Below are 26,277 nucleotides of genomic sequence, written 5' to 3'. Positions count from 1 at the left end.
AGAGAGGGGGATGGGGGGAGAGTGGCTTTAGGAAGAGCTGGATGGGTTCCAGTCTCCAGAGAGGCCGACCTGTGCTGCTGAGTGAGCACTAAGGAGCCTCCAGTTCCCTTTCTGGAAACCCTGGAATGAATGCCTGTTGTCTTCACTGGGGAGGCTTAAAGGAGCTAGCCGCCTCTCCTGGCGCTGAAGAAGAGCAGGCCCACATTTGGAAGAAGCTGGGCCCAGGTTGGAAGGGTTTGGGGGTGGTGGAGACAGGAGGACATTGGTACCTGCTGTGTTCTGTTCAGTCTTGCCAGGGCCCCACCTGCCTGGGCTCTGACCACAGGGGCTGGCTGCTGCCGGGACCAGCTGCCTCTGCTGAGGACCTGTGCCCAGAGTGGCCAAGGCTTCAAGAGAAGTCAGGAATGTGGGCCTGTAATACAAAAAAATCTGCCAATTGGGAATCAATTGACAAAAACCAAGGAGCACCATGTAGGCTCAAGCTCAACCCACCATCTGGCTGATGGTCTCTGCCTGGGCAAAGGTGGTCCAGAGAGCCAGTGCCCAGTTTACCATCACAGATGCCTTCTGGAAGCGGCTCCTCCTCACTCTTCTGCCCTCTGGTCAGCATTCCCCAGGACCACCAGAAGAAGAACATGGCCATCTTGCTGGGCTGTGTGGGCCTGGGCACACCTCTTGCCCTCTTCCGGGCCACAAGTTCTGCGTCCTGTGAAAGGACCTGGTCTGTAGGGCTCCCAACAATTTGGGGGAGCATCTGATTAAGTCCCTCAGCCTTGGGGAAAAGATGCAGTTATTATGAAGCGACTCTTTCAGAGACGTGCTTCCGGGATGGGATGAGGTGATCAGAGGTCCACAGTCACAGCTGTGTGTGAGAGAATGTAGGTGTGTCATCAATTTGGGGCTTTGCATGACCCAGTGTAAATATCATCATTTTAATAGCCTTGTGCTGGGACCTTTCATGGCTGTGCTGGAAGCTGGTGGGAAGCCTTCATTAACTCTCCCGTGACCTGAGCAGGGGATAGTCCTTCTTCCTCTTCCTTTGCTGTTCAGGAAACCCAGGCCTTGTCTTGGGGATGACATGGCTGAATGGGCACCTCTGGGCCCCCTGACTCACGTGTGAGCTCTTGGTGGGGGCAGGGGACTCAATGGGTGAGATACTTTGGAATCTGAGGGCCTGCCACATTGGAGCTGAGCGGCAGGGAGAAAAGGGTCTGTCCAAGTTTTCTTTGGCTACCTCCGTTGTCCATGCCCCTCCACCCCTATCCCCAAAGCGCCTGGCCCGTGTTCTCCACAACCTTCAGGCGGGCGATCGAGCCCCAAATCTCTTTTTGCAGCGCCAGGCGTGTTGGCCAGTCCTCCCGGGAGCCCGTAGCTTTGGCTGGAGATAGGGCAAGAAGGCCGGAGTATAGGAAATCCGAGTTTTGTGTGCCCTCCTCGTCCAGGGTGGCATCGTCAGCTCGGCGCTCCCGGGGGCTGCGGGCCCTTTAAATCCTCCGGGGCGGCGGCGGCGGGCGGGGGATGACATCAGCGGGCGGGCCCGGGGCTCAATGGGAGCCGCGGGGACGCGCGCGCGGGCCGGGAGCGCGCGAGCCGGCGGCGGGGGCGGGCGGCGGGAGGCGGCGGCGGCGGCGGCGGCGGCGGTGAAGCGCGGAGCCTGAGCCCGGCCGGGCCGAGCGCAGCGCAGCGGGCCGGGGAGAGGCTGGCGCGCCCGCGGCCCCCGCGAATCCTCTGGCATCCGCCCCGGCGGGCCGCCCCGGCGCGGTGAGCATCGGGGCCGGGGAAGCGGGGCTCCCTCCGCCTCTTTGTGTTTTCTTTTTGCGCGAGCGCGGGGCGGACACGCGCGTCCGCGCTGGGCTGGGGGCGCCGCCCGTGAGGACAAAGGCGCGGCCGGGGACGCGGAGGGGACGGGCGCTTTGCAGGCCGCCGGCTGCACCGAGGCGGCCCCGGGCTGGGGCGGTGGGGGACCTGCGGCAGGGGCCTGGCCGGGGTCCCGGGGGCGCGTGGGTTCCGGGCCGGCCGCGGCCCCTCCTCTGCGCCCTAGGCTCCGGGTCAGCGAGGCCGTTTGCGTGTAGGGTGGGGGCGCCCGGGGGGTCCTAAGTGATGGGGTGCGTGGTCACCCAGGCCACCGGCTTTGTTTTCCTTTGTGGCGAGAAGAAGGGAGGGGATTATTTATCGCCTGGATTCTCATTGCGGCGTGTGAGACAGCCTTGTGCTGCAAGCCTCTGAAGCGGGGTGCCTGGGCGCCTGAGCCAGGGCTGCGACTTAGGCCAGCCCCCTCCCCCTACTTTGCCTAGAGTTTTCCCACATATTTCCTTGGCATAACCTCCCCCTGGGAAGGGGTTCTGGAGAGAGAGAGAAAGGGGTACAGTTCCGATGAATACTTGGGTTTGGGAAGCCAGCCTTCCCTAGGTTGAGGGTATTCCTTCAGCTTTTACTTTACTGTTTCATTAACCAGGGTCTTGGCCCTGGGGGAAGGTGGGTGGTGTGTGTGAGTGTGTGGGGGGGACTACCTGTGTGCCCCGCTGGTTGTACTTTGTAATTTTTTTCTAACCAGCTGAGAAGTCTTGACTCCTCATGACCACCTTTTTTTTTTTTTTAAACTTTGTTTACCGGCCCCCCTCCCCCCCCTCCCTCCCGTAGGGGAGAGGGAGTGAAGAATTGGAAAGCTACTCTGATTCCCTAAAGAAGCCCTCAAAGAAGCCGGTTTTTTTCTTTCCGGGTGGGGGGCTTTTAAGTGGAGGGGGGCTGGGATAGGCTAGACTCTCTCTAGGGCTCTGGGTCTCCAGGGTGGGGAGACCCTGGCGTTGGTGGGGTCCTGCATGGTGGATGGTTTGTAGCCACCTTTCTGTGCATACAGCCGTGAGCAGAGAGGGGGCTTGGGGGGGGGGGGGTCATGTGCAGTGTATTTATGTAAGACACCCAGACAGAGGGCACTGGTATTTATATAACCTGGCGTGGGTATTTATGTAATATAGGATGCAGTATATTTATGTTCCTTTCCTAACCTGTGGCTTCCCCAGCTGCCATGTGTGGTCTCTGAGTTGGCGTTGGTGGAAACCCGGCGGGGAGTGTGTGTGTGGGGGGATGTTTGTGAGTACACACCCAGGGCCCCCCCCTTTCCCTTAGGGATCACGAGGGTGAGCCTCTGCTCCTGTCTTGGGGGGGGGCGGGGTGTGCACTTAGGAAGCTGGACCATGTGTGGACCTGTGGTGCCAGGCTGGTGGGTTTTCCACAGAGGTGCAGTAAGTACTGCTGTTGGCAACCAGGGCAACTCAGCTGAGTCCAGGCCAGCCATGTGGGCAGAGGCCCTAGATGAAGAGCCCAGAGTTTTTGGCTGGCGTCCAGTGGCAGTCTCTTCCTTGTGAAAGGACTGTGTGGCTCTCTGGGAGCTAGTACTAGGCTGAGGTGGTTCTCCTGGCTTGGACCTCTCGGCTCTTAGGCTGCTCAAGGGGAGAGCTAGTGAATCTCTCCCGGCTTCCTTCCAGGCCTGGCAGCTAGGGGTAGGCTTGGCACAGGGAAGGGGCAGGCCCCTCCCCGAGCAAGCCGGCACAGCTACCTACCATCTCCCGGTTTTACTTCTCACGCCTAGAGTGAAATAAGTTCTGGGTAGGAGGCCTGGGACCAGGTGGGCTAACCTGACCCCTTTTGATCCTAGGTGAAATTCTGCTTTCGACTTGCCGCTGCTGGGTGGCAGGCAGCAAGGTCACCCCAGGCTTGGGTCCCATCTGCAAAAGGAGTCCCCTCCTGTTTGCTCACATTAGCTCATCTGTAAACAAGCGGAGGTCTCAGAGACCCGTTTTCTCCCCCATTTCCCTGCCTCCCCATCTTCCGGCAGCCCAAACTGCCCTCCAGTCTTGGAGTCGTCTTTTTTGCTGGCCTGGAACTGTACCCAGACCTCTCCCAGGCTAGTACAGAGGGATCCTGCCATGGTGACCCAATCCTTGTTACCCAGGGTTTGGGGCATCCGGTTATCTCAGGAAGGAGGGATGCTACTTAGATCACCCTTGTTGGGACCAGTGACTTCAAGGAAGCTTGCCTGAGAACCCACCCAAAGAGACATGTGCAGAGAGGCCTAGAGATGGTCCTCTACATCCTGGGTAGATAGAGCCTGGGAGGCATCAGAGGCATTATGAGGGACCTTGCCTCCCCTTCCTGAGTGGGGATCAGACCTTCTCATGTGGGGCCTACCCGAACAGGCCAGCCCAGCCCTGTGTTAGCATCCCAGGGGCATGATAGAGGTGGTACCCTGTGCCCACAGGAGTCTCATAGTCCCTTTTTCTTCTTCCCACCCCTGGAGGTTGGATCTTGGTGGTGGCTCTGGTAGTTTTCAGGATGATCTGCTCCATGGACCCTGTTCCTCCTACTTCTGACAGATTTCTGGGGTTCAGGACCTCCCTGGGGTATTCAGGTGCCTCTAGAGTGTGCATGCAGATGAAGCACGCTGGAGACCTTTGGCCTTTAGCCTGTTAGGGTTGGTGGAGAGACGCTGCTGAGCCCTGGAAGCAGGACTTGGGTCCCCTGGCTCTTCCCTGTCCCCTCTTTGTCCTTGATGTTCCTTTAGGGCGTTAGCCCATGGTCACCAGCCTCCCCCCTGAGGAGGCTCACGTTGGATGGTCCACTTGGCTTTCTCTTCCTGGGCCTTGGCTCTGATTCCACCTTTTCTGGACTGAGTGAAGCTTGTTCTAGACCTGCCTCAGCCGTGCCCAGGTGTGTGGGCATGAGGACTACCTGATACCTGGCTGCCCTTGAGCAAAGTGAAGCCAGATAGATCACTTCCCAGACAGTGGGAGGGAGAATGCCAGCCTCTGGCGGGGGAAGGAAGGGTCCAGGCTCTCGGGTGCTCGAGGTCCCTTCTCTGACCTGTTTCTGCTTCCACAACTAGGGTGAAGCATGGAGCTGCGTGTGGGAAATAAGTACCGCCTGGGCCGGAAGATCGGCAGTGGGTCCTTCGGAGACATCTACTTGGGTAAGTAACCGCGCCTCGGGCTGTGGCCCCCGGGAGAACCTGGGATTTTATGATCTGAGGGCAGAACTCTGCTCTGGTCACATGGCATGGCTCGCACGCCTAGATCCAGAAGGAGGCTCAGGTGGTCTGGGGATGCCTCTCACAGCTGGGCCGGCAGGGCTCTGTAGGCAGCCACAGCAGAGGCGATAATTAGCAGATTTCCAGCTGCAGCTGACCTGGGTCTCCACTGGGGCGTGGGAAAGCCCTGGCTGGGTAGACATCCCCACCCCTTGGGTCTTGGCAGGATGATACTGGTATCGTGGACCCCTGGGGAGGCTCCCCAGGAAGTACAGGCCCCTCCTGCTTAGATGTGGCTGTCTGGAATGCAGCCTGGGCTGCTTTGGCATGACACAAGGAAGGTCTCATCCCTCTGGGTGCTCTCTATCTTCTGGATGTGTTTCCTGTTGGAAATCAGCGTTTGCCCCGATGTCTTTTTAAGGAGATTGCTGGCATCTCAGCCTCTAGTGAGGAGGAAAGCGAACCCTCCATCCCCTTCCGTCCGTTGTCTTTCCTAGCCCTGTCCTGTGCCATTTTGCGTCTTGTTGGCCTGGAGGGGAGTTTGCTTGGTAACTGCGTAGGTGGAGTTGGGAGTCGTGGAGTTGCTAGAGTGATTGGCAAGCCTCCTTAGGTCACCCTTGGCACTGCTCCTGTGCCCTCAAGAGTAGGACCCAGCTGCCTCGTTTTCCTCCTTAGAGAATGAAAATCACTTCTGTCCTGGGCCGTGAGAATGGGCAAGGCAGGATACTGTAGTCATTAATTAGTTCACTCTAGGGTTCCTCTTCCCTAGTGCTCAGAGTCCCTGGCCCTTGAGTATGCATTCTTCCGTTCAGTAAGCCTCAGAAGGGATGGGCGGGGCCGGCACGGGCCTTCCTGGGCTCCCACCTGCAGGCCCCTTTCTGAAGTTAGCCCCAGAACCTCTGGTGGCAGAAGATGCATTGTGGCTAAGGTGACCGCTGGCGATAGCTCCAGAAACCTAGCTGGGGTGGCCTTGTCCCCACAGCTCCACTGCGTGCAAGGGTAGAAGAACGGGACACAGACAAACCTGGATCCTACATCTCATCTTGTGCAGCTGCCCTGGGACCTCAACGTCCCCCGTCTCTGTCCCCAGATGATCAGGTGCTGTGGGCGAACACCAGTGAACCAACCATGAAGTACAGTTTCCTACCTAGCATCCGGTAGCTCACTATGTCCTGTAAACAGATTGGTGTTTCTCTCTGGAGGTGGTGTGTGCCTGTACACCCCCGCTACTCTGGAGGCCGAGGCAGGAAGATTGCTGGAACCCAGGAGATAATGGCCAAGCCATAGCAAAGTAGTGAGATAACTCTGCTCAAAGAATAAGACGTTTCTGGGTCCTCTCATGCCTTTTAGGAGAAGCTGGTGAGAGCTTGCGTCTGTTCCCACACCCCCACCCCAGTGCCCAGTATGTGGCCTATCCACAGTGGATATCCAGTGAAGGCTTGAGAGACTCAGCAAGGAAATGGGACTGTAGCCTGTAAAAGCCTTGCTGTGGGAGGCCAGGAGATTGGGACTGGGAACTGGGCGGGCCTGGTTCCTGTTTTTAGTGATCCTCATTTACTGTGTGACCAGAACAGTCCCTTTCTCTGAGCCTGGCGTGGGTGTGTGCGTGCATGGGTGCGTGCGTGCATGCGTGCGTGCGTGTGTGTCCGTGCGTGTGCGTGTGTGCTGCTCTTGGTGCACACTCAGGGACCCCGCTGTGAGACAATACACTCTCCTGACCCCTCTTCTGCAGAAGGGACATGGAAGCTTGTGGACGGAGAGGTGCAGCCCAAGGTCACTCAGAAAGGCCAGTGTCCCTGCTTCCTGTGGTCTACCTCCCTGGGTGCAGAACTTCCTGTTTATCTGTGGTGTCGCCTCTGTTACACTAACTGCCAGGAACAGATTTGCCCCTGCCTGTGTCTGCTCTGGAATGAATTGACCCTGGTCTTCCCTTTTGCCTGCTGTAAACTCTGGTTCCCTGCCAGCCTCGACTTCCCCCATCTGGGATGGAGTTGTGAGATAAGTAGTCGGGGCGTGTTGTGTGAACCCCTTGCCTGTGCCGGCACCTTTACGTTGCACCCAACTTCGGCTCTGTTGGGGAGCCGACGCCTTCTAAGGATCTCAGTCCTCTGGGGGCCTAAGGGGAGGGGAGTTCTCCCTCTGTCCAGCTTTGACGGGGTGCACCTATGTTGGGGTGTTTGTGGTGAGCGCCTCACGCCAGCCCCATCCTAGACCTCTGTCTTGCCTGGGTGGGAACAGTGGTGGCTGAGGGACCTCTTTGACGGGCTTTGCTGGCACCCTTTGTTCAGAGTGCTGGCCACATTCTCATCGTGGTGTTGGGCCAGGGCCTGACTCCAGATGGCCTCTACAGGTGGGGCCAGGCGAGGCTTCCACAGCTAGCTTTCCAGGACTGACCTCGAGGAAGTCTTGGGACGAGAGCATTGTGGAGTGATCGTGAGGCCCGAGGCCCTCCTTCATGACCACCCATAGTCCCCTCTGTTGTGATATTGAGTGCAGGGGGACCCCAGCTGGCCAGGCTGTCCCACGGGTGAGGGAAAACACGTTGGGCAGATGTGGCGGCGGGCAGCGGCACGTCATTCACAACCCAGGCGCTGCAATCCGCGTGGAAATGAGTTTATTATAATAGAGAGATGAGGAGAAGGACAGGGAAAGGGGAGGACAGAGAGGAAGAAGCGGGGGGGGGGGGGGCGGGGGTCGAGGGTGCACGCCTCACGGGAATGGAGAGAGAGCGGAAGAGAGAGGAGGGAAGAGTTTTTCCTTAAATCAGGCTCTTACGTCAGGACGCAGGGCAGCCCCCAGGGGCAAGTCAGAATATTAACACCCTCCCTTTAGGGTCTAAGGTTAGCTGTGCGTTCTGGGGGACTCTCTAGATCTGTGGAAAGGTGGGGAGGACCTCTGTGCCTCAACTCTGCAAGGGGGATGGAGCAGGTGGTTATAGGGATGGTCTTTTTGTTTGAGACAGGGTCTCACTGTGAGGTCCTGGCTGGCTGGCCTTGAATTCAGAGATCCGACTGCCTCTGCCTCCCTGTCGGGGGATTGAACATGTGCACCACCATGTCCAGCATCTAGCCTTTTGACATGGGAGTTCGAGTTGCTGCTGCTGTCGGTTCTGGCCTGGACGGGCTCTGCGCGTCCCTCCGCCCGTCTCTGTGTCTGTGGAGGTGGCCGTCGTGAGCTGAAGGGGTTGCTCACCACGCCCTGTGGCCTCTTTCTAGGTTTCTAGTCCATCTGGAGCCAACCAGGCTCACACCTTCTCTATGTCCAAGATTGTTTGGGGGACCGATCAGTTCCTCCATTTTGGTCGGTGCTGTGTGGAACTGTGGGCCAGGAAGCAGGTCGTTCCTTTGGCTTCCAAGCCTTCCCATATGTAGCCCCTCAGCGAGGCACCCATGCCAGCCATCTCGCCTCTGTGGTTGCTCTGACCTCTTCTTACAGCACTCCCACAGAAGGTGAGCAGAGCCTCAGGACAGCCCGGCCGGCTCCATGCTATCCGCAGCCACTGCCGTGAACCCATGTGCTTGGGAACTGGAGTGGCCGGAGAAGCGGAGGCTCTGGGAGAAATGTGAAATCCTGGCTCTGCTCCAGCCAGTTCTGTCTGGCCTAGGCCAGTCACTTAGCCTCTCTGAACCGTAGCTCAGTGGTTGGCAGGATTAAGGGAAGTCAGAGAAAAGACTGGCTGCCTCCCGATGGGAATCAGACTGCCAAAGGCCTGGCTGTGGGGGAGGGAGCCATGGTGTGCATGTGCGTGTGTGTGTGTGTGCGTGTGCGTGTGCGTGTGCGTGTGTGTGTGTGGCTGTGGGGGAGGGAGCCATGGTGTGCATGTGTGTGTGTGTGTGTGTGTGTGTGTGTGTGTGTGCGCGCGCGCGCACGCGTGTGTGCGTGCGCGTGTGTGCTCGTGTGCGTGTGTGAGTGTGTGTGTTGAGAGGGGGAGGTCAGAAGGCTTTGCCTAACAGCTTAGGTCCCAGGCCCGCGGCCTGGGAAGTTGTATGGCAGGTGGTCATTCAACCTTTGCTGAGTTTTCCCTGTGTCCGACAGAGACACCATAGCCCTGCAGGGCGGTGTCAGAGTTCACAGGGATGAAGAGCCCCTACTGAGTCACCAGTGCGTGTAGGGATCCTCTCTGCCCTCTGCCAGGGCATGGCCACCCTGCTGTGACCTGCCAGGCCTCCCTTCCCTCCTCAAGTCCCCTCCATCCCTGGTTTATACACTGGTGATTCTTAGTGAGAGGTGACTTTTGTCTCTTGGAGGGCATTTGGCAAATTCTGAAGACATTGTGGTTATTACGACATGGAGCGGCGGGGTGGGTTGGGGTGGAGGGGGTGGGGGTGTGTGGTAAAGGTGGCATCCAGTGGGTGGAGGTCAAGGATATTGACAAACCCCCGACGGTGCAGAAAGAGTCTTCTAACCCCATGTCAGCCGAGGTGAGATTGGGAACTCTGTCACTGTGTGTCTTTACCGGTCTCTGTCACTGCGTGTCTTTACCCGTTGGGACCCTCAGCTGGGTGGCCAGGACCTTAGCCCCTCAGGTCCCAGTCCTCACCTTTGTCTACCTCTGTCACTCTTCAGCTGTCCCTGGTCCCACCTTCCCAAATCCCTCAGCTGCACCCTTCCTGCCGAGCCTTTGCATATTCTGTGACCCTGGTGTGTCTGGCAAAGCCTTGTCCCTGTCCCAGGAGCTCAACGGCCTTTTCTCTAGGGAAATGCTCCCCTGCCAACACTGTTCTCCCTCTTCCTTGGTTCCCGTGGGGCCGGTGTTGACCTTTGCCACCCCACTTCATCCCACCTCTGGCAGGGCTGCCTTGCTCCTCATCAGTCCTCATCACTGTGGAGTGCTTACTGTGCCCTAGGGCTCTGCTGAGCTCCTCTGTGTCCTAGACGGCCCGGCAAGCTGAGTTTGGCTAGCAGTTTGCGGGAGGGGCACCTGGACTCAGAAGTAGGCGATCTGAGCCATCTTTCCAGGCCCTCTGTCGTAGAAAATGGGGTGGAGAGTGATCGAGGAAAACCCCCCACACCAACCCCTGGCTTCTACATAGCCGTATACATAGTGCATGCACATGCGCCAGGTGATAATGAGGTCCCCTGGTCAGCCGGTGATGGGCTCAGGACCTAGGGTCCAGCAGCGTGGCTCCATAGCAGCCAGGCTCTTGGTATGAAGTCCAGACTGGCTTCTAACTCCCCATCCTCCAGTCGCAGCCTCCCAAGTGCTGGGATTGCGAGTGTACCCCGCCACACTCCCTCACAGCCGCTCCATTCTACTGCTTTTGATGCCCATGGCAAGACAAGGTACACCACAGGACTCCAGGTCACCTCAGGTCCCTTTTTGTGCCATAACCTTATGGTCACATGAAAAACTCCAGGCTCTGGAATGATGACTGCTGATGTGTAAAAAGTACTTTACAGGGAACTGGGGAGAAAATGAAGCGTTTGAGGTCCTCAAAAGCATGAGAACCTGAGCGACAGTGTCCCCTATTCACACACATTAAAAAAAAAAGCCAGGTGGTGGTGGCACATGACTTTAATCCCAGCACTGGGGATGCAGAGGCAGAGAGAGGGGGTCCCTGGGACTTGCTGATCAGCCATTCTAACTGATTGACAAGCTCCAAGTTCAGTGAGAGACCCTTCTCAAAAGAGTTACTTATTTTTATTTTGTGTGTCTGTGCACTCGGTTGTAATGCTTGTGGAGGCCAGAGGGGGCATCAGATGCCCTGGAACTGGAGTTACTGATGATTGTGAGCTGCCATATGGGTGCTGGGAACCAAAACCAGGGACTTCTGGAAGAGCAGCCAGTGCTCTTAAGTGCTGAGCCATCTCTTCAGCCACTGTCTTAAAAAATAAGGTGGAGCCAGGCGGATCTCTGTGAGTTCGAGGCCAGCCTGGGCTACCAAGTGAGTTCCAGGAAAGGCGCAAAGCTACACAGAGAAACCCTGTCTCGAAAAACCAAAAAAAAAAAAATAAGGTGGAAAGTGATTGGGGAAAACTCCCAACACCAACCTTTGGCTTCCACATAGACGTAAACATAAGTGCATGCAACACACACACACAAATAATAATAATAGTAATGATATAATTATAATAATAACAACTTCAAATTTTTTAAAGTAGTTTGCAAACCAGTCTCCAGCTGCTCCCAGGATTTAGTCATCTAATCTGTTTTTCTTTTATGTAGCTCAGAAATCAAAGTACGTATGCAAAAATTGGAATAATGTGTTAAGGGAAAGGAAACAGAAGACCACATAATGGGTACTTTCATTTCATTGAAATGCCCAGAATAGGCAAATCTATAAGCAAAAAGTAGTTAAGTGGTCACTAGGGGCTCTGGGAAGGAAGTTGGGGTCACAATTACTAAAGAGCATGGGTATTTGAGGCTCTGTTGGACATTTTCTCAGACTGTGCAATGAATGGAGTGTACAACCCTGTGAACGTCTAAATAGTTTCACAATGCCGTGACTGTGTCTCACAGTTTACATATTACATTTCAACAGAAGTACACAAGTAAGAAGTGACATAATAAGGTGTCCATGAAGTGTCCCCACCCCATCAGCCAGTCTTGTTTCTTCATGTGACTGCAACCCAGCACAGCCGCTTCCCTGTCTGAAAGAGCGCAGACAGAGTACGTGGTCTGTGTTTTGCTTTCTCGCTTCCCGTGTCTTGGAGACCTTGCACTGTCCGTGGAGTGAGCTTCCTCCTCTCACCATTGTGTTCTGTTAGGGATCAGCTGTTCTTTATTTAGCCAGTTCTGAGAGACGGACACGTGGGTGGTTTCCAAGCTTTGGGGTATTGCAAGCACCTCGACAGTGGACAGCCTTGGCCAGGCTCTTTGTACAGCATACAAGGATGCTGGCTGATGGGACTGGAGAGATGGCTCTGGAGTTGTGTACTCACGGGACGGGCACCGGGGAGGCAGAGGTAGGTGAATCTCTGAGTTCCAGGCCAGCCAGGCTACATAGTTAAGGCCCTGCCTTTAAAAAGAAAAAGTAACGGGGACGCCTCTAATCCCAGCACTCAAGAGGCAGAGACAGGTGGATCTCTGTTTTGGAGGCCAGTCTGGTTCCAGGACAGCCAGGGCTACATAGAGAAACCTTGTCTGGGAGAAAAAAAAAGAAAAGCAAATGAATAAATAAATAAACAAATAAATAAAGACGGAAATAAAAGAAAAAGTAAGAGTTTATACTGTTTTTGCCGAGTACCTGAGTTTGGCTCTCGGTTCCCAGCACCCCCGGTAGGTGGCTCATAACCGCATGCGATTCCAGCTTTAGGGAAATCTAATGGGATGCTCCGGCCTCTGCAAGTCCATATGCTACTCCCCTCCAAACACAGATAGGTATAATTTAAAACAACTTTTTGTTTTTTGAGACAAGGTCTCCCCTATGTAGCTTTGACTGGCTTGGAACTTATGATGTAGACCAGGCTGGCCTCAACTCACAGAAATCTTCCTGCCTCTGCCTCAGAGAGTACTGGGTCGAAGGTGTACCCCACCACACCGGGCAGAAATTAAAATCTTTAAGAAAACTATTGAAGGACTATCAGCCACCCTCCTAAAGTAGAGGTGCCGGTCACAGCTGGGCCGTGGAAAGGCGCCTTCCAGCTGTGTAGGGAGGAGAGCGCGGTGGCCCGTGAGAAGCGTGAGCATCGTGGGACTGTGGCTGTCCAGAGGCCGCACTCTCCCCGTGGGCACTGTCCGTTCGCATCCCCCATCCCGTTTCCCCTCGGCTCTTTCCTGCCCATCAGCTGTTTGCCTGTGATAAGAATTATGTGTTTTTATTGCAGCCTTATTCCTGGTGCTTTGGCCAGTGTGAAAGGATGCTGAATGTTCTCGAAGGAGAGGGGAATCTTTGACGTTTTCCCTCGTTATCTCTATTTGTGTATGTGTAAGCTTGTGTGCATGGAGGTCAGAGGACCGCTCTTTGAAGTAGCTCTTTCCTTCTGTGTAGGTTCTGGGGATTGAACTCAGATCATCAGGCTTGGCAGCAATCACGTTTACCTCTTGAACCATCTTGCCATCTCTTTGAGCATACCACCCCCTAACTTCCTCTCTCTCTCCAGGGTTTCCCTGTGTAGCTTTGCACCTTTCCTGAATCTCGCTCTGTAGACCAGGCTGGCCTCGAACTCACAGAGATCCGCCTGGCTCTGCCTCCCAAGTGCTGGGATTAAAGGCGTACGCCGCCGCTGCCCAGCACCCTCTGTCTTTTTGAGAAAATTTGTTTCGTGTGCGTGTGTGTGGGCACATGTGTACCGTGGCATATGTGTGGAAGTCAGTTATCTCCATCTGAGGTAGGAGGATCACAGGTTCGGGACCAGCCTGGGGTACATCGTGAGATCAAAACTGGCAAGCACGCAGTTGGGTGACCCTCACTGCACTGTTGCCCCGGCTAAGTCCCGCATTGGCATCATTCCCAAGAGCAGCGGCTGCCCCTCCCAGGGTGCCGCAGCCGCAGATCTGCTTCTGGCCTCCAGTTTGCCGGGAACCCCCTCCCTTCCCCACCCCGTCTTCTCCTCCACGCAGCCCCTGGTAACTACAGTTCTCTCAGCGTCTACAAGGATCCACTTTGACCCCTCCTCTCCTTCCCTCCCTTCCACTCTGTAGCCCAGGCTAGAAATTATTAATAGCCCAGGCTGGCCTGAAACCCGTGTGTAAACCAGGAAGTTCTCTTGCTTCGGCATCCTCCGCATTGGGATTCCAGGTGTGAGCCACCATGCCCAGGTTGTCTTGTGACTTCTTGAGTCACAGCTTGTGGCTGAGAGCTAGGCCTTGGAGTGTGTAATTCCCTAGATGGAACATCTTGCTGCAAGGGGGGGTAGGCAGTGATACAGACAGGAGGACTCGTGCCTAGACCCAGAAGCCAGGAGGACGGGGCTCGCTCTCCGTTTCTCCATCCAGCCATGTGGCCTTGGCTGAGCCTGTTTTCTTCTTATCTATATAGTGGGGTTGAGAATCTGATCAGAGAAGGTGCTGGGGTCCAGTGTGGGGACCGCCTCTGATGGAGAGTGAGGGGTTGGTTGTTTAGACCCACTTCTTTATTGAACTACCTTCTTCTAGGAGTTGTTGTGGGGGACATCCCTGGCCCCAACAGTCCCCACTGGGCTCTCTGTGGCCCTTCAGACCAAACACACCCGCTGGCCTGCCCATCTCTAGAGTCAAGTTCTGTTCCCTGGTGATTTGCAAGCCTTTGTGTGCATCGTTGTCTATCCCCTGACCCTCCACAGGTGTCAGCCTGTCTGGATGCACCTGACCTGTGGCCTCTAAGCAGCCTAGGGTGTGCCAAATCCATATACTTCCCATATGCTGCACAGGGGTCCCCTTCCCACACATTCCCTGGTTCCTCTGTGACCTGGCTTCCTTCCAGCCTCACCAGGTGCTGCTGATGCCCAGACAGCCTCAGGCCCGAGTCACAGCAGCCGCAAATGCTGAATGGGGAGGGACCACACGGTCACTTGAGACTCACCCTGGTCCTTTGCCTCCTCTGACACTGGCAGGTGCCAACATCGCCTCTGGTGAGGAAGTAGCCATCAAGCTGGAATGTGTGAAGACGAAGCACCCACAGCTCCACATTGAGAGCAAGTTCTACAAGATGATGCAGGGAGGAGGTGAGGCAGGGGTGGGACTGGGGGGGAGGTGCAGAAGGAGAGGAGGGAAAGGGAGGGAGCAGAGGGAGGATGCAGAAGATGGGGGGCGGGTGGAGGCTGGCAGTCCTGGTGCAGGGCAGGGAAGAGACACAGCAGAGGACATGGCGGGGAGTGACCCTGACCTGGCCTCTCTTCCTTGGGCCCAGTGGGGATCCCGTCCATCAAGTGGTGCGGGGCTGAGGGCGACTACAACGTGATGGTCATGGAGCTGCTGGGGCCCAGCCTCGAGGACCTTTTCAACTTCTGTTCCCGAAAGTTCAGCCTCAAGACGGTGCTGCTGCTGGCCGACCAGATGGTGAGTCCCACCCCTCCCCTCAGGTGTCTCAGATGTCTCTCCCTCCACTGGCCGCTGCTCTCAGCCATCTTGTCAGTGGGTCCAGCCCTGCCTCCCACCTCCTGCGGCTGGACCGTTCCTTCTAGGGACCAAGGGGCGCTGACTACCCATTGTGGAACCTCATTGACATGTAGACTCCAGGCTCAGCTCCAAACCCGATGTGTTAATTACGTCTCTGTTACTATGATAGCACATGTGACCAATCCAGGAGGCAGCAATGGTGTGCACCTTCAGTCCCAGCCCTCAGGAGATAGAGGCAGGTGATCTCTGAGTTCAAGGCCAGCCGGGTCTACAGAACAAGTTCCAGGACAGTCAGGGCTACCCAGAGAAGCCCTGTCTCGAAAAACAAAAACAAACAAAAACGTGACCAAGAGCAACTTCTGGAGGAAAGAACCGATTTGGGCATAAGGTTCCAGAGAGGGAGTCAGGTGGTGGGGAAGGCAGGTGTGGTGGCGAAAAGCCATTTTTGATTTAAACCACGCTACCTGCTGAGTCACCTGCTAAACCTCGGGCTGCTGCCTGCTCAACTGTCAGGCTCTGTCCCAGTGCCGGACCTGACTAATTCCTGGGGCTTCAGCCACCTTGTTTTCCCTTTGCCAGGTTGTCATGGGGATTAAGTGGGGTGCTGTGCAATGCCGGGGGTGGGGGGGTGGGGCAGGGAGCCAGAGCAGGTGTTGGGTCCTGCAGCCCTTGGCGATCCACAGAGAAAAGAGAGGAAAGAAAGCCTTGTCTAAAGGTAAAACACTCCCCCTCTTTGGTAGGTCCATCCCTACCTTAGTGAGGTTACTATTGCTATGATGATTTAAAAAAAAAAAAAAAGCTGAGGAGGAAAGGGTTTATTTGGCTTACATATCCCGAGTCAGTCTACTGCAGGAAGTCAGGACAGGAACTTAACCCAGGCAGGAACCTAGAGGCAGGAGCTAGTGCAGAGACCATGGAGGAGTGCTGCTTACTGGTTTGTTCCTCAGCTTGCTTTATTACAGAACTCAGGACCACCATCTGAGGTCCTACCAAGCACTAAGGAGGCCAGGCAGATCTCTGTGAGTTCAAGGCCAGCCTGGTCTACAGAGTGAGTTCCAGGACAGTCAGGGCTTATTACACAGAGAAACCCTGTCTCAAAATACAGACAAAAATCACTAAAACCCACACTTACATGTAAGCCTGTGCACACATATATAAATAACTGTATTAACTTATTAGCCTTGGGGCCGACAAGATGGCTCGGAGGTAAAGATGCTTGCTGCCAAGCCTGAGGGCCTGCGGTTGATTCCCCGGGACATGGTAGGGAGAACTGACTCCCTCAGTGTTCTCTTACTTCATACCCATGTCATGGCACCCATACCACAGGCAGACATAAACACAAATAAATAAGGAATCTTGCCGGGCAGTGGTGGCGCATGCCCTTAATCCCACCACTCGGGAGGCAGAGCCAGGAGGATCTCGTGAGTTCGAGGCCAGCCTGGGCTACCAAGTAAGTTCCAGGAAAGGCGCAAAGCTATGCAGAGAAACCCTGTCTCGAAAAAACCAAAAGAAAGGAAAAAAAAAGAAATCTTAGAAATTTGCACCTCCCATGGAAGTTGCAGGTCTTGTTGCAGGCTTTAGGTCTTGGTCTACAGCCACTGTGCATTTTTAGTACACCTGCATGCACACAGAGAAGAATGGGCAAATTCTCACAGAGTGAAACCCAGAAACATCCTCGAGGTTCTCAGACATTGCCGAGACACGAGGCCTACCTGCCAGAAGCCATGTCACATGCATTCATGTTAATTTGAGCTCTTAAAAATCCTCTGTGTCACCGGGTGGTGGTGGCACATGCCCTTAATCCCAACACTCAGGAGGCAGAGGCAGGTGGATCTCTGTGAGTTCGAGGCCAGCCTGGGCTACCAAGTGAGTTCCAGGAAAGGCGCAAAGCTACACAGAGAAACCCTGTCTCGAAAAACCAAAAAAAAAAAAAAAAAATCCTCTGTGTTACCGGGCGGTGGTGGCGCACGCCTTTAATCCCAACACTCAGGAGGCAGAGGCAGGTGGATCTCTAAGTTTGGGGCCAGCCTGGCCTACGTAGGGAGTTCCAGGACAGCCAGGGCTACATAGAGAAACCCTGTCTTGGAAAAACAAACAAACAAATTCTCTGTCTCAGAAAGAGTTTCGCTCTGGACTTCTCACTTGAACTTGTACTGATCACTCACTAGTAAAAACCTCATAAAGGGAAGTGAGTTGTGGGTCTGTCGGACTGTTGGTGGCGTTTGGAAGCCGAGTGATAGTGATGAGTCCTGGCTTGTGCTCCATTTCTCTGACCTCACCCCACGTCTGGTTGACTGTCTCTGGCTTCGGGCCCTGGGAGGGTCGAGCCAGGCAGGGTTCCATAGAACGAGGCTGCCTTTCTGCCTGCCTTCCCCTAGATCTTGGCCTTCCTCTTCTTGTCTCTCACCGTGTTTTGTGAGCTCCTTCAATGGCTGTCCTCCTTGCTCGGGAAAGCCTGGCCCGGCCCCTGAAACCACGCTTTTATACCGAGGCTAGATCTTCTTCCCCCTGGCCAGAGCGAGGGGCCTCGCATACGTTTGCCCTCCCTCTGTGGAGTGACCTGCTGTCTCCTCACCTCCCCCAGATCAGCCGCATTGAGTACATCCACTCCAAGAATTTCATCCACCGGGATGTGAAACCTGACAACTTTCTCATGGGCCTGGGGAAGAAAGGCAACCTGGTCTACATCATTGACTTCGGCCTGGCCAAGAAGTACCGCGATGCCCGCACCCACCAGCATATCCCCTACCGGGAAAACAAGAACCTGACTGGCACTGCCCGCTACGCCTCCATCAACACCCACCTGGGCATCGGTGAGTGGGCTGGGCCTGAGCAGGCATGCCAAAATGGCTGCTGGCCAGGATGAGCCTGGGGCGGCGACCCCAGAGGTTTTTTTCCTGGTGAGCCTTACCGAGATCCCCCACCCTGTCTGGCCCAGGTCTGGACTTGTTCCCCCGGGACCCCTTCATAAGTAGAGCTGTGTGTATTTGTCTACCTTGGCAGTCCACTTGTATGGTGGCAGGGTTTCCTCATTCATAACCTCTGAGACATGCAAGCCCAGGGGTTGTAACGTGCCGTGTAAGGGCATGGAGCGTAATGAATTCTGGAGCTGGATTTGACCCCAGTCCTGGCTCAAGCTCTAGTGTGAGCTGTAAGCACAAGACGGGCCGGGTGAGGGGGTGGTGGGTGCCCACACACAGTTGTTGAATGAAATAGCACCTGGGCTGGAAAAACTGGCTGGAACAGCCCTGAGAAAGCTCTGCCTCAGGCCGTCTAGAAGAGGAGGAGAATCGGGCACCAGTTACAGTGTTTGGGAGGCGGGCGTGGGGGGTGGGGGAGGTGCCCAGCGAGGGAGTGCAGCCTGACTGGGACTTTGACCTCCTGACCTGTGGCCCCTGACCTCCTGACCTGTGCAGAGCAAAGCCGTCGAGATGACCTGGAGAGCTTGGGCTACGTGCTCATGTACTTCAACCTGGGCTCCCTGCCCTGGCAGGGTCTCAAAGCAGCCACCAAGCGTCAGAAGTATGAGCGCATCAGTGAGAAGAAGATGTCAACGCCCATTGAGGTCCTCTGCAAAGGCTACCCCTGTGAGTAGCCAGCGGGCATGGCATTTCCTTCTAAGGGCAAGACGGGGGGGGGGGGGGGGGTTACCCATGGGGCTACCCATGGAGTTACCCCTGACCTTGACACCAGAACGCTTAGGACAGTCACTGAGATCTCTCTGCCTAGGAGCTAGCTGGGATACCTGAACCCCACACCTGGCTGTCACATACCAGGTGTCCCCAGCCCCATCTCTTGCCTTATCCTGAAGGCTCACTCTCAGCCCGGATGGTTTGAAGAAGTAGAAGCTGGGCTTAGGTCATGATGGGACTCTGCACCCCATCAGGGTCTGGAACGGCCTTTTTGAGTTTGGGGCAGCCGTCGACCCGGTCGGTGGCCGTGACCTCCGGGTGCTTGGTCAGACAGGTGGCAAGCTGTGAGCCTCGTAGTTTCCTCTCAGATTGGCACTGTGGCAGGGGCAGTGGGTGCCGGGGACAGGGGCGGCGGTGGCTGAGGCTCTCAGGGGAGTGCGCCTCACGGTGGCCTCTTGTGACCCCCCCCCCCAGCCGAGTTCTCGACATACCTCAACTTCTGCCGCTCCCTGCGGTTCGACGACAAGCCGGACTACTCGTACCTGCGCCAGCTCTTCCGAAACCTCTTCCACCGGCAGGGCTTCTCCTACGACTACGTCTTCGACTGGAACATGCTCAAATTCGTGAGTCACCGGCCGGCCAAGGCGGGCTTGGGGGACTGGACAGGGCAGGCCCTGACTCGGAGGGCCAGAGTGACCTGGTGGGGGGCGGGGCTCCCACTAAACGGGAGGTATGAGCTGGACCGTGCGAGTGACCTGGCGGGCCATCCCGGGGGACGGGGCCCAGGGAAGGCACTGCTGCTCCCTGCCAGGTGGAAAGGGGCCTGGCCTGGCCTCCGGTCCCTTTTGGGTAGGTGCGGCTCGTGGATGGCGCTGCCTGGACCCACCGCCGTCCTGATAGCTGTCTACACTTTCCTGCTCCTCTTGTGCGTCCCCCAGGTGGTGGCCCTTTCTGAGGCCTCTGCAGCCAGCCTGGACTCTGCCAGAGTGGCTTCTTTGTTCCTGGTTATGGGACCCTGGGTCTTACTAGGCAGTTCTGTCTCCCTCTTTTAAGGGTCCTGGGGGGGGGGGGTTAGGGAGAAGCGTTCACCGGCCATGCCTCAAGCACTGGAATCCGTGCAACTGTATGTCTTGTTTCACATCTCTTCTGGAAAAGGGGGCTCCCTCCAGCCAGGCTCAGCCCCGAAACAGCGAAGCTCTTGCGTCGCCCCGCCCCCACCCTCGGCCTTGCGCTGGGCCCACGTGCCCGCCCACCTACTGGTAAGGACCCTCCGAGGCCTGGCCTTTCCGACATTTGCAGCTTAGCCCGGGAGGACGAGGGCCGAGCCTCAGCTGGGCTCTCTGTCTGTGCTTTCCAGGTGCCCGGCGCCCCTGGGCACCCAAGGGCCCCCGGATAGGCCGGTGGAGGAGGCGGAGCCACTGCCCCCCCAAAGATACTGGCCTGTGGTCTGGACTCCAGGGCCCCAGTTCTGACACCGCCAGGGGTGTCTCAGCCCTTCTCAGCCGAGCTTGAGGAAGCATCCTGTGGGGGGGGCCGGAGTGACAGACACCCTGTCCGGTGGAGAGGGTGTGACAGCATGGGATTCTCAAGAATGAACCTGCTGCCTGAGGACTAGAAGAAGCCTGAAGAAGAGAGAGCGACGCTGTCTGGGAGGGCTTGGTGGCGCATCACAGGACCCTGCTCCATCTAGACCTCGTTGTCGTCGTTGGCCTGTGTACTGATTCTGAGCTCATTAAATACTTCCTTCTCTTCGACCTCGTGTGCCTCTCTCTTCCCAGAGTGGCCCTTGGCCCGCTCCATCCAGTGTTAAGAATAAACATAGGTCTTGTCTTCTGGACACCAAGATGGACACATTAATTTCGGGGCTCCTCTTCTCTCTGGGCCCCAGTCAGTGGCCTGGGTCTGTTCTCTGAGGAAGCTTCACAGACCAGGGACCTTGGGGACAAACCTCTGTGGCTTTTATCTCTGAGGCTGGAGGGAAAGGTGGGCAGTAGGCTCCTTCTGCCTCAGAGCATGTTGGTCAAGGGCCTAGTCACGGGGCTGCCTCTTCTTATCACAGGATGTCCAAAGCATTGGGCACCAGATGTGTGCTACAGAATCCAGTTTGGGCATGGGCTCAACCTTCTCAGTAAAACTCAAAGAACGGATTTTGTGTCCTCTAGATCAGGGCAGCCCACTCTCATAGCCTCTGGCCACGTAGTGCTGACTTTTCCACTCACTAAACTATTGGAGATGGACGCTGGCCCCTCAGTCATTCACCAGACTGCACTCAGAAGGCCACAAGTGGCTGCTACATCCAGCATGGCAAGTGTGAGCATTTGTTATTCCGGGAGGGTCGACGGACAGCTGCTGTAGATGCTTCCCTCACAGGGCCCCTGGTGTGATTGGCCAGCTGACAACATTTCATACTTGGCCAGATGCCACCCTCCCTGGAGCCTTCTTGGAGGTAGACTCTGGAGTTCAAAGCCGGACAGCCCCTGGCTCCACCATGTGCGACCCTGTCACCACGTGGCCAGCTCCGTTACCAAGAACATCTACAGGACACGCGAGAAACATTCACAGCCATCACCTCAAGACCAGGCCTCTCCATCTGCCCTGCAATAAGCAAGCCACCACCAGACTGGGAAGATCCGCTTGACCTTGGAATGACCTTCCATGTTCCACCCCAGGGGACTGGAGTCCCCAGATGCTGGAATCCTGGGATGTCAATGAGAACACAGCCGCTGTTCTAGCCAGGAGGAGACGCCACACAGCCAAGGACAGAGGTCCACACAGTAGAGCCAGACGCTTGTGTGACTTGGACGCTGACTTTGAGTTTCCTTGTGGGCAAATAAAGGCCATGAAAACTCTCTGGTGTGCATTTCTGGATGCGTCCATCACATTGAGTAGGTGGAAACAGGGTGAGGGGCCAGGTCTGGCCTGAGCCTAACGGAGCTGCTGAGACCCCAGCCATCCTCGTGGCTATTGATAGCAGGGCCCTGCGCCCCTGGGTGAAGCTCTTAGCCTCACCAGGCCTCAGTTTCTCTTTTGACAAGAGACTGAAATTGCTGCTGTTGAATGCAGCTGCCCTTGTTTCTGTCAGCTTGGGCTGTGTTCCTGCCAAACCAGGCAGCCGGTAAGCGGGCGGCGCTCTGGCAGTCCTAAGCCCTGGTTTCCGAGTGGAGGGCTAGCAGTGTCCAAGGCAGGTCTCTGAACAGTGTCCTTTTGAGGGGCAGTGGGACTCGGTGGCCCGACCGTGTTCAGCCCTAGCTTTCCTGGCTGAATAACTTCAACCAGGTCACAAGGCCTCCGACCAGGCCAAGGAAGGACAAAGATGTCAGTAGTGCCCCTTCAGGGGGTGGGCCCAGACAAGGAGTGAAGAGTGCCAGCCATGTGCCTGCCTGGCTTGGCTACCCTAATAGGACTCGGGATCCTCTGAATCAAGCCACTCCCTCCAGGGGTCCCTGAAGACAGCTCCCTCCCCATTTCCCAGAGCATCGGGGCTTCTTAGTACCAGGAAAGTCACAGGTTTGCAGAGCCCAGACCCCATGGCCCGTGAACAGGCTCCTGTCTCAGCCTATAGCTCTCTCCTTCACAGATGCGGCCCCCCTTCTGCCAGCCCCCTGCCCTTCCCTGTGGACGGCCTCAGGACCAGCTAGGTAACTCAGCCAGGCGCTGCTCCAGCCCTGCATCCCTTTCTGGTCCTTTCTTCCTTCCTCTCGTACTTGGGGTGGCAACTTAAGAGGACTGGCCCCCGGGGGGGCTCAAGGCGTCTTCTCTACTTTGCCCGAGGGCCTCCTTGCTCCATGGAACATCTAGCCTGGCTTTTACTCCCCAGGCTTTCCGGCAACAGCCTTAATGGGGTCCCCTTGGTCTCCTGGCTGTCACCCCATAGTAGGAGTAATGGCCAGGTGCGGGAGCCAGGGAAAGGTGGCCTGTGATTGGGCACGAGGGGACCTTGGGACAGCCCTGGCTCTGCTCTCGTTGGAGTCCTGACTCCAAATCTGCACTTTCTTCCCTGGCTCTGGCCTGTCTGTCAGCTAGTTGGGCCTCTGAATGCCCTCCTGCTTGATTGGGAACACAGAGGGGCCAGCCTGGAAGAACCCAGAGGTACCCTTGGTTGTCCTGTAGCTATCAGCCTGGTCAGGCTGAGCTCTCTCTCTGTTTCTCCTCTGCAGTTCCCTCTTCTAGGTGTTGGGTGACTTGGTCCCTGGGTGCTATGGTCGAGGGTAAGCTCCCGCCTTCTTGGGAGTGTTGGAAAGAAGGTGGAACTCGTTTTCTGAGCTGTCCACACACCTCTCCCCCTCACTCCTCTGCGCGGCTAGGGTTCCGGGTTGCAATGTAGCGGCGTCCTTACAGGGCTGACTCAGATCTTCTCTCGTGTCCTTACAGGGTGCAGCCCGGAATCCCGAGGACGTAGACCGGGAGCGGCGAGAACACGAACGAGAAGAGAGGATGGGGCAGTTGCGGGGGTCCGCGACCAGAGCCCTGCCCCCTGGCCCCCCTACGGGGACCACCGCCAACCGACTCCGGAGCGCAGCCGAGCCTGTGGCTTCCACCCCAGCCTCCCGCATCCAACAAGCTGGTCAGTGGGGGCCTGGGGCCTGGGGCTGGGCCCGAGGGCAGTTAGGGGACTGCTTGTACCCACACTGAGGGTGGCTCCTTGTCCTCCCTACCTCCCTCCCTCCCTCCCAGGCAATACTTCTCCCAGAGCGATCTCACGGGCCGACCGGGAGAGGAAGGTGAGCATGAGACTCCACAGAGGTGCGCCTGCCAACGTCTCGTCCTCAGACCTCACTGGGCGGCAAGAGGTCTCCCGGATTTCAGCCTCACAGGTGAGCTACCTCTTGCCAAGCATCTCTGGGACGTAATGGACCTAGGTATTCCTGGTGTTGGTTTGACTTTATGGTCCCTTTCCTCCCCTTATCATCACCCCAGAGCTAATTAACCCTCTTTCATTGAGCAAACTGAGAAACTAAGGCTCAGAAATAAGCCGGCCCAGTAAGCGGTAGCACTCAGCACCTTCAGGACCCAGTCTGGGTAGGGAAGCCCGCTGGAGTTCCCATCAGCACTGATAACAGCAAGGGATGCCGGAGGGAGGCCCGTCCTGTGTGGTGGCCCCACTTAATGGTCCCATTTAGGCTCAGCATGGAGGGAAAGGGACTCGGCGGAGGTAGATCTAACCTAACCCCCCTCTTTCCTTTGGGAGATGAGCCTCTGTGGACCCCAGACCTGGGGTTGAACCATCCTTGGCCTCCAGTTTGGGTGTGGCCTGCATCGGTCGCTTTGCTTTATAAAGCCAGGGGCAGCCTCCAACCCCTGACCCCTGAAATCATGTGGCCTGCCTTCGGATTGAGTGCTCTGCTGTGGTGGGTGGGGCTCTGGGTGGGGAGAGCTTTGGGGAATCACTGTAGCCAGCTGCATAAGGACTTGACTGGATTCTTCCCCCCCCTCTCTCTCTGGCCCCTCTTGAAGACAAGCGTGCCATTTGACCACCTCGGGAAATGAGGGGAGCCACACGGACCAGTGTTCTCTTAGGTGAGTGCCGGTGCCCGCTGGGGTCTCTGAGGGGAAGGAAACTAGTGGTCCGTGGCACCGTGGTCCGTGGCACTGTGGACCGCCCCTTCCTGCCATCCGACTGTGGCTTCCTACAAGCCATCCTGCATCTGTCCATTAACACTTCCGGGGAACCTGTTTTCAGCCCTGTTTCTTCTGTCCCCTTGGCTCCTTGGAGAGACCAGGGTACCAACCACGTGGGCTCCCAAGGCTTTGGCCTAATTCTGCCTTCTGGCTGTTACATAAGCTAATTTGTGCAAAGCCAAAAGGGGGCCAGGATGTAGAAAGGGCCTTGGTGCTTTTATACGCAGGAAAGGCCCTCTGGCCGAGGTGAGTTAGGGTTGGCCTGCTTGAGGCTTGGGAGGCAGTATCTAGTAAAATACCCATTAGCTCGGTTTGGGGGAAGGGGCCACAGGCTCCTTTGGTACATATTGACTGGGCTCCCTGGAGAAGGGGGTGGCAGCAGGCAGCAGCTCACCCTTTTTCTTTTCTTTTCTTTTCTTTTTTTTTTTTTTTTTTTGGTTTTTCAAGACAGGGTTTCTCTGTGTAGCTTTGCACCTTTCCTGGAACTCGCTCTGTAGCCCAGGCTGGCCTTGAACTCACAGAGATCCGCCTGCCTCTGCCTCTGCTGGGATTAAAGGCATGCGCCACCACTGCCCTGGCAAGCAGCCCACCCTTTAAGGGACTGGCTTCCCAGCAGGTGGCCTTCAACAGGAGTAACTCTGCAGAAATTCTCCCCCAGACAGCTAGTCTGTTCAGGCTGGGAGGTGGCTGGGATGGCCGCTCAGCCCACCAGGACAGAGGAGCATGTTGCTTCTCTCTCTTCAGACAGTGGGGCACTGTGTGCTGGACCTGAAACCAAACTCTGGGCTCCAGGAGAGACACGGAGGGGATCTGGTGTCGGGGTAGACTGAGGCAGCCGGGCCCCTGACCTGTGGTCTCTGTTTCCTTTCTAGTATCTTCACTGCGTTTTCTCTAAAAACAAAATAAAACAAAGGACAGAAAGAAAGAACCAACCACTCGAATGATCAAAAAGGAAAAAAACAAAAACAAAACCACAACCCAGCACAAAGTCGACAATGGATTTTGTTTCTTTGATTTATTTTTCCAATGGTAAAAAGACAAGATGTCCTTATCACTGAGGTTTCTTGTCCCCTTGCCTCGTCCACTGCTCCCAACCTGAAGGCTGCCAACACTCCTCTGCTGACACACTGGGTCACGCTCCAGCCACCTGTTCCTACCACCACCCACCACGTGCCGGGCAGCCGTTGGAGGTGCCGGAAGAGCTCGCATCGGGGAGCGGTTTGGCCAGTCACAGACAAGTCCCAGGAGATTTCGTGAGCCTCGGATCCAAGGAGCCACACACGGCTGCAGCCCCTTGGCAGCGAAAGTGGCCAGCTTCGTATTGGGCTTTCCCAGAGTCCCCCTGAGCATCCTGGTCCCCCTTCACCCCCGCCCCCTCCGTCACCTCTGTGCAGAGACCTCGAGGGGGCGATGAGGTGGTGGCCATGATGTCGTGTGCATGTGTGTGTGTGTGTGTGTGTGTGAGTGTGAGTGCGTGAGTGTGTGAGAGAGACACCTGTATTTTCCAGGGCAGCAGGTGGCCTGCTGTGCCTGCCTGGCCAAGTTTCTGTTCTCATCCCCCTAAAGTCAAGGTGGGGTGGACAGTGACCTCCATATCCCTCAGGGCATAGAGTCCTTGCCACCACCTGTTCCCAGATGCCAGTGTGTGGCAACCCCATCTCCCATACCTGATCTTAGGACAAGTTCACGGAGTCTGCTCCCAGATGGCGTCGGCTCTGACTTACCAATTAGTTCCCTGGTCCTGACAGTCACCTGTGGTCACCCCTCTTCCCAGGCCTGACTTCTGAGTAGGACCCTGGGTCAGGGCTAAGTGTTGAATTTACCCTTCCTGGTTAACACCTGGTTTTTTAATTTTATTTTATTTTTGTTTGTTTTCTCGGTGTGTATTTCCTAATTTATTTACCTCTTTTTCCCTTTCTTTTTTTTAATTAAAGAGCAAAACTTTTTATTACTTTGTAATTTAAAAAAACTGAAAAAAAATTACTGAAGAACTTTGGGGGGAATTTTGTACTTTTTTCCTGTGT

The 26,277-nt window shown here is 56.1% G+C and overlaps 1 protein-coding gene across 5 annotated transcripts in view; it reads left to right on the top strand.

Annotated features, from left to right (window-relative positions):
- The window catches only part of LOC114694261 (casein kinase I), a 37,974-nt gene extending 12,767 nt beyond the window's left edge, over positions 1-25,207 (top strand). Inside the window, exons 1-12 of one of the 5 annotated variants that reach the window (XM_037197665.1) lie at positions 1,647-1,761; positions 4,883-4,966; positions 14,498-14,608; positions 14,794-14,942; positions 17,587-17,815; positions 18,419-18,589; positions 19,109-19,257; positions 22,212-22,272; positions 23,006-23,198; positions 23,309-23,448; positions 24,089-24,151; positions 25,126-25,207. In XM_037197665.1, the coding sequence (XP_037053560.1) occupies positions 4,891-4,966; positions 14,498-14,608; positions 14,794-14,942; positions 17,587-17,815; positions 18,419-18,589; positions 19,109-19,257; positions 22,212-22,272; positions 23,006-23,198; positions 23,309-23,448; positions 24,089-24,105 (1,296 nt within the window). In that variant the 5' untranslated portion in view covers positions 1,647-1,761; positions 4,883-4,890 and the 3' untranslated portion in view covers positions 24,106-24,151; positions 25,126-25,207. Of the gene's footprint in view, positions 1-1,645; positions 1,762-2,865; positions 4,708-4,882; positions 4,967-14,497; positions 14,609-14,793; positions 14,943-17,586; positions 17,816-18,418; positions 18,590-19,108; positions 19,258-19,789; positions 19,894-19,991; positions 21,484-22,211; positions 22,273-23,005; positions 23,199-23,308; positions 23,449-24,088; positions 24,152-25,125 lie in introns of those variants that run through there. The other 4 variants (XM_037197666.1, XM_037197667.1, XM_028871144.2 and 1 more) reach the window with 4 other exon arrangements.
- Positions 25,208-26,277: the final 1,070 nt, after the last annotated feature.

The sequence above is a fragment of the Peromyscus leucopus genome, chromosome 20 (genome assembly GCF_004664715.2).
Source record: "Peromyscus leucopus breed LL Stock chromosome 20, UCI_PerLeu_2.1, whole genome shotgun sequence".
Taxonomy (NCBI): domain Eukaryota; kingdom Metazoa; phylum Chordata; class Mammalia; order Rodentia; family Cricetidae; genus Peromyscus; species Peromyscus leucopus.
The sequence above is the reverse complement of the archived record's forward strand: the minus strand, read 5'-3'. Positions and strand labels throughout refer to the sequence as shown.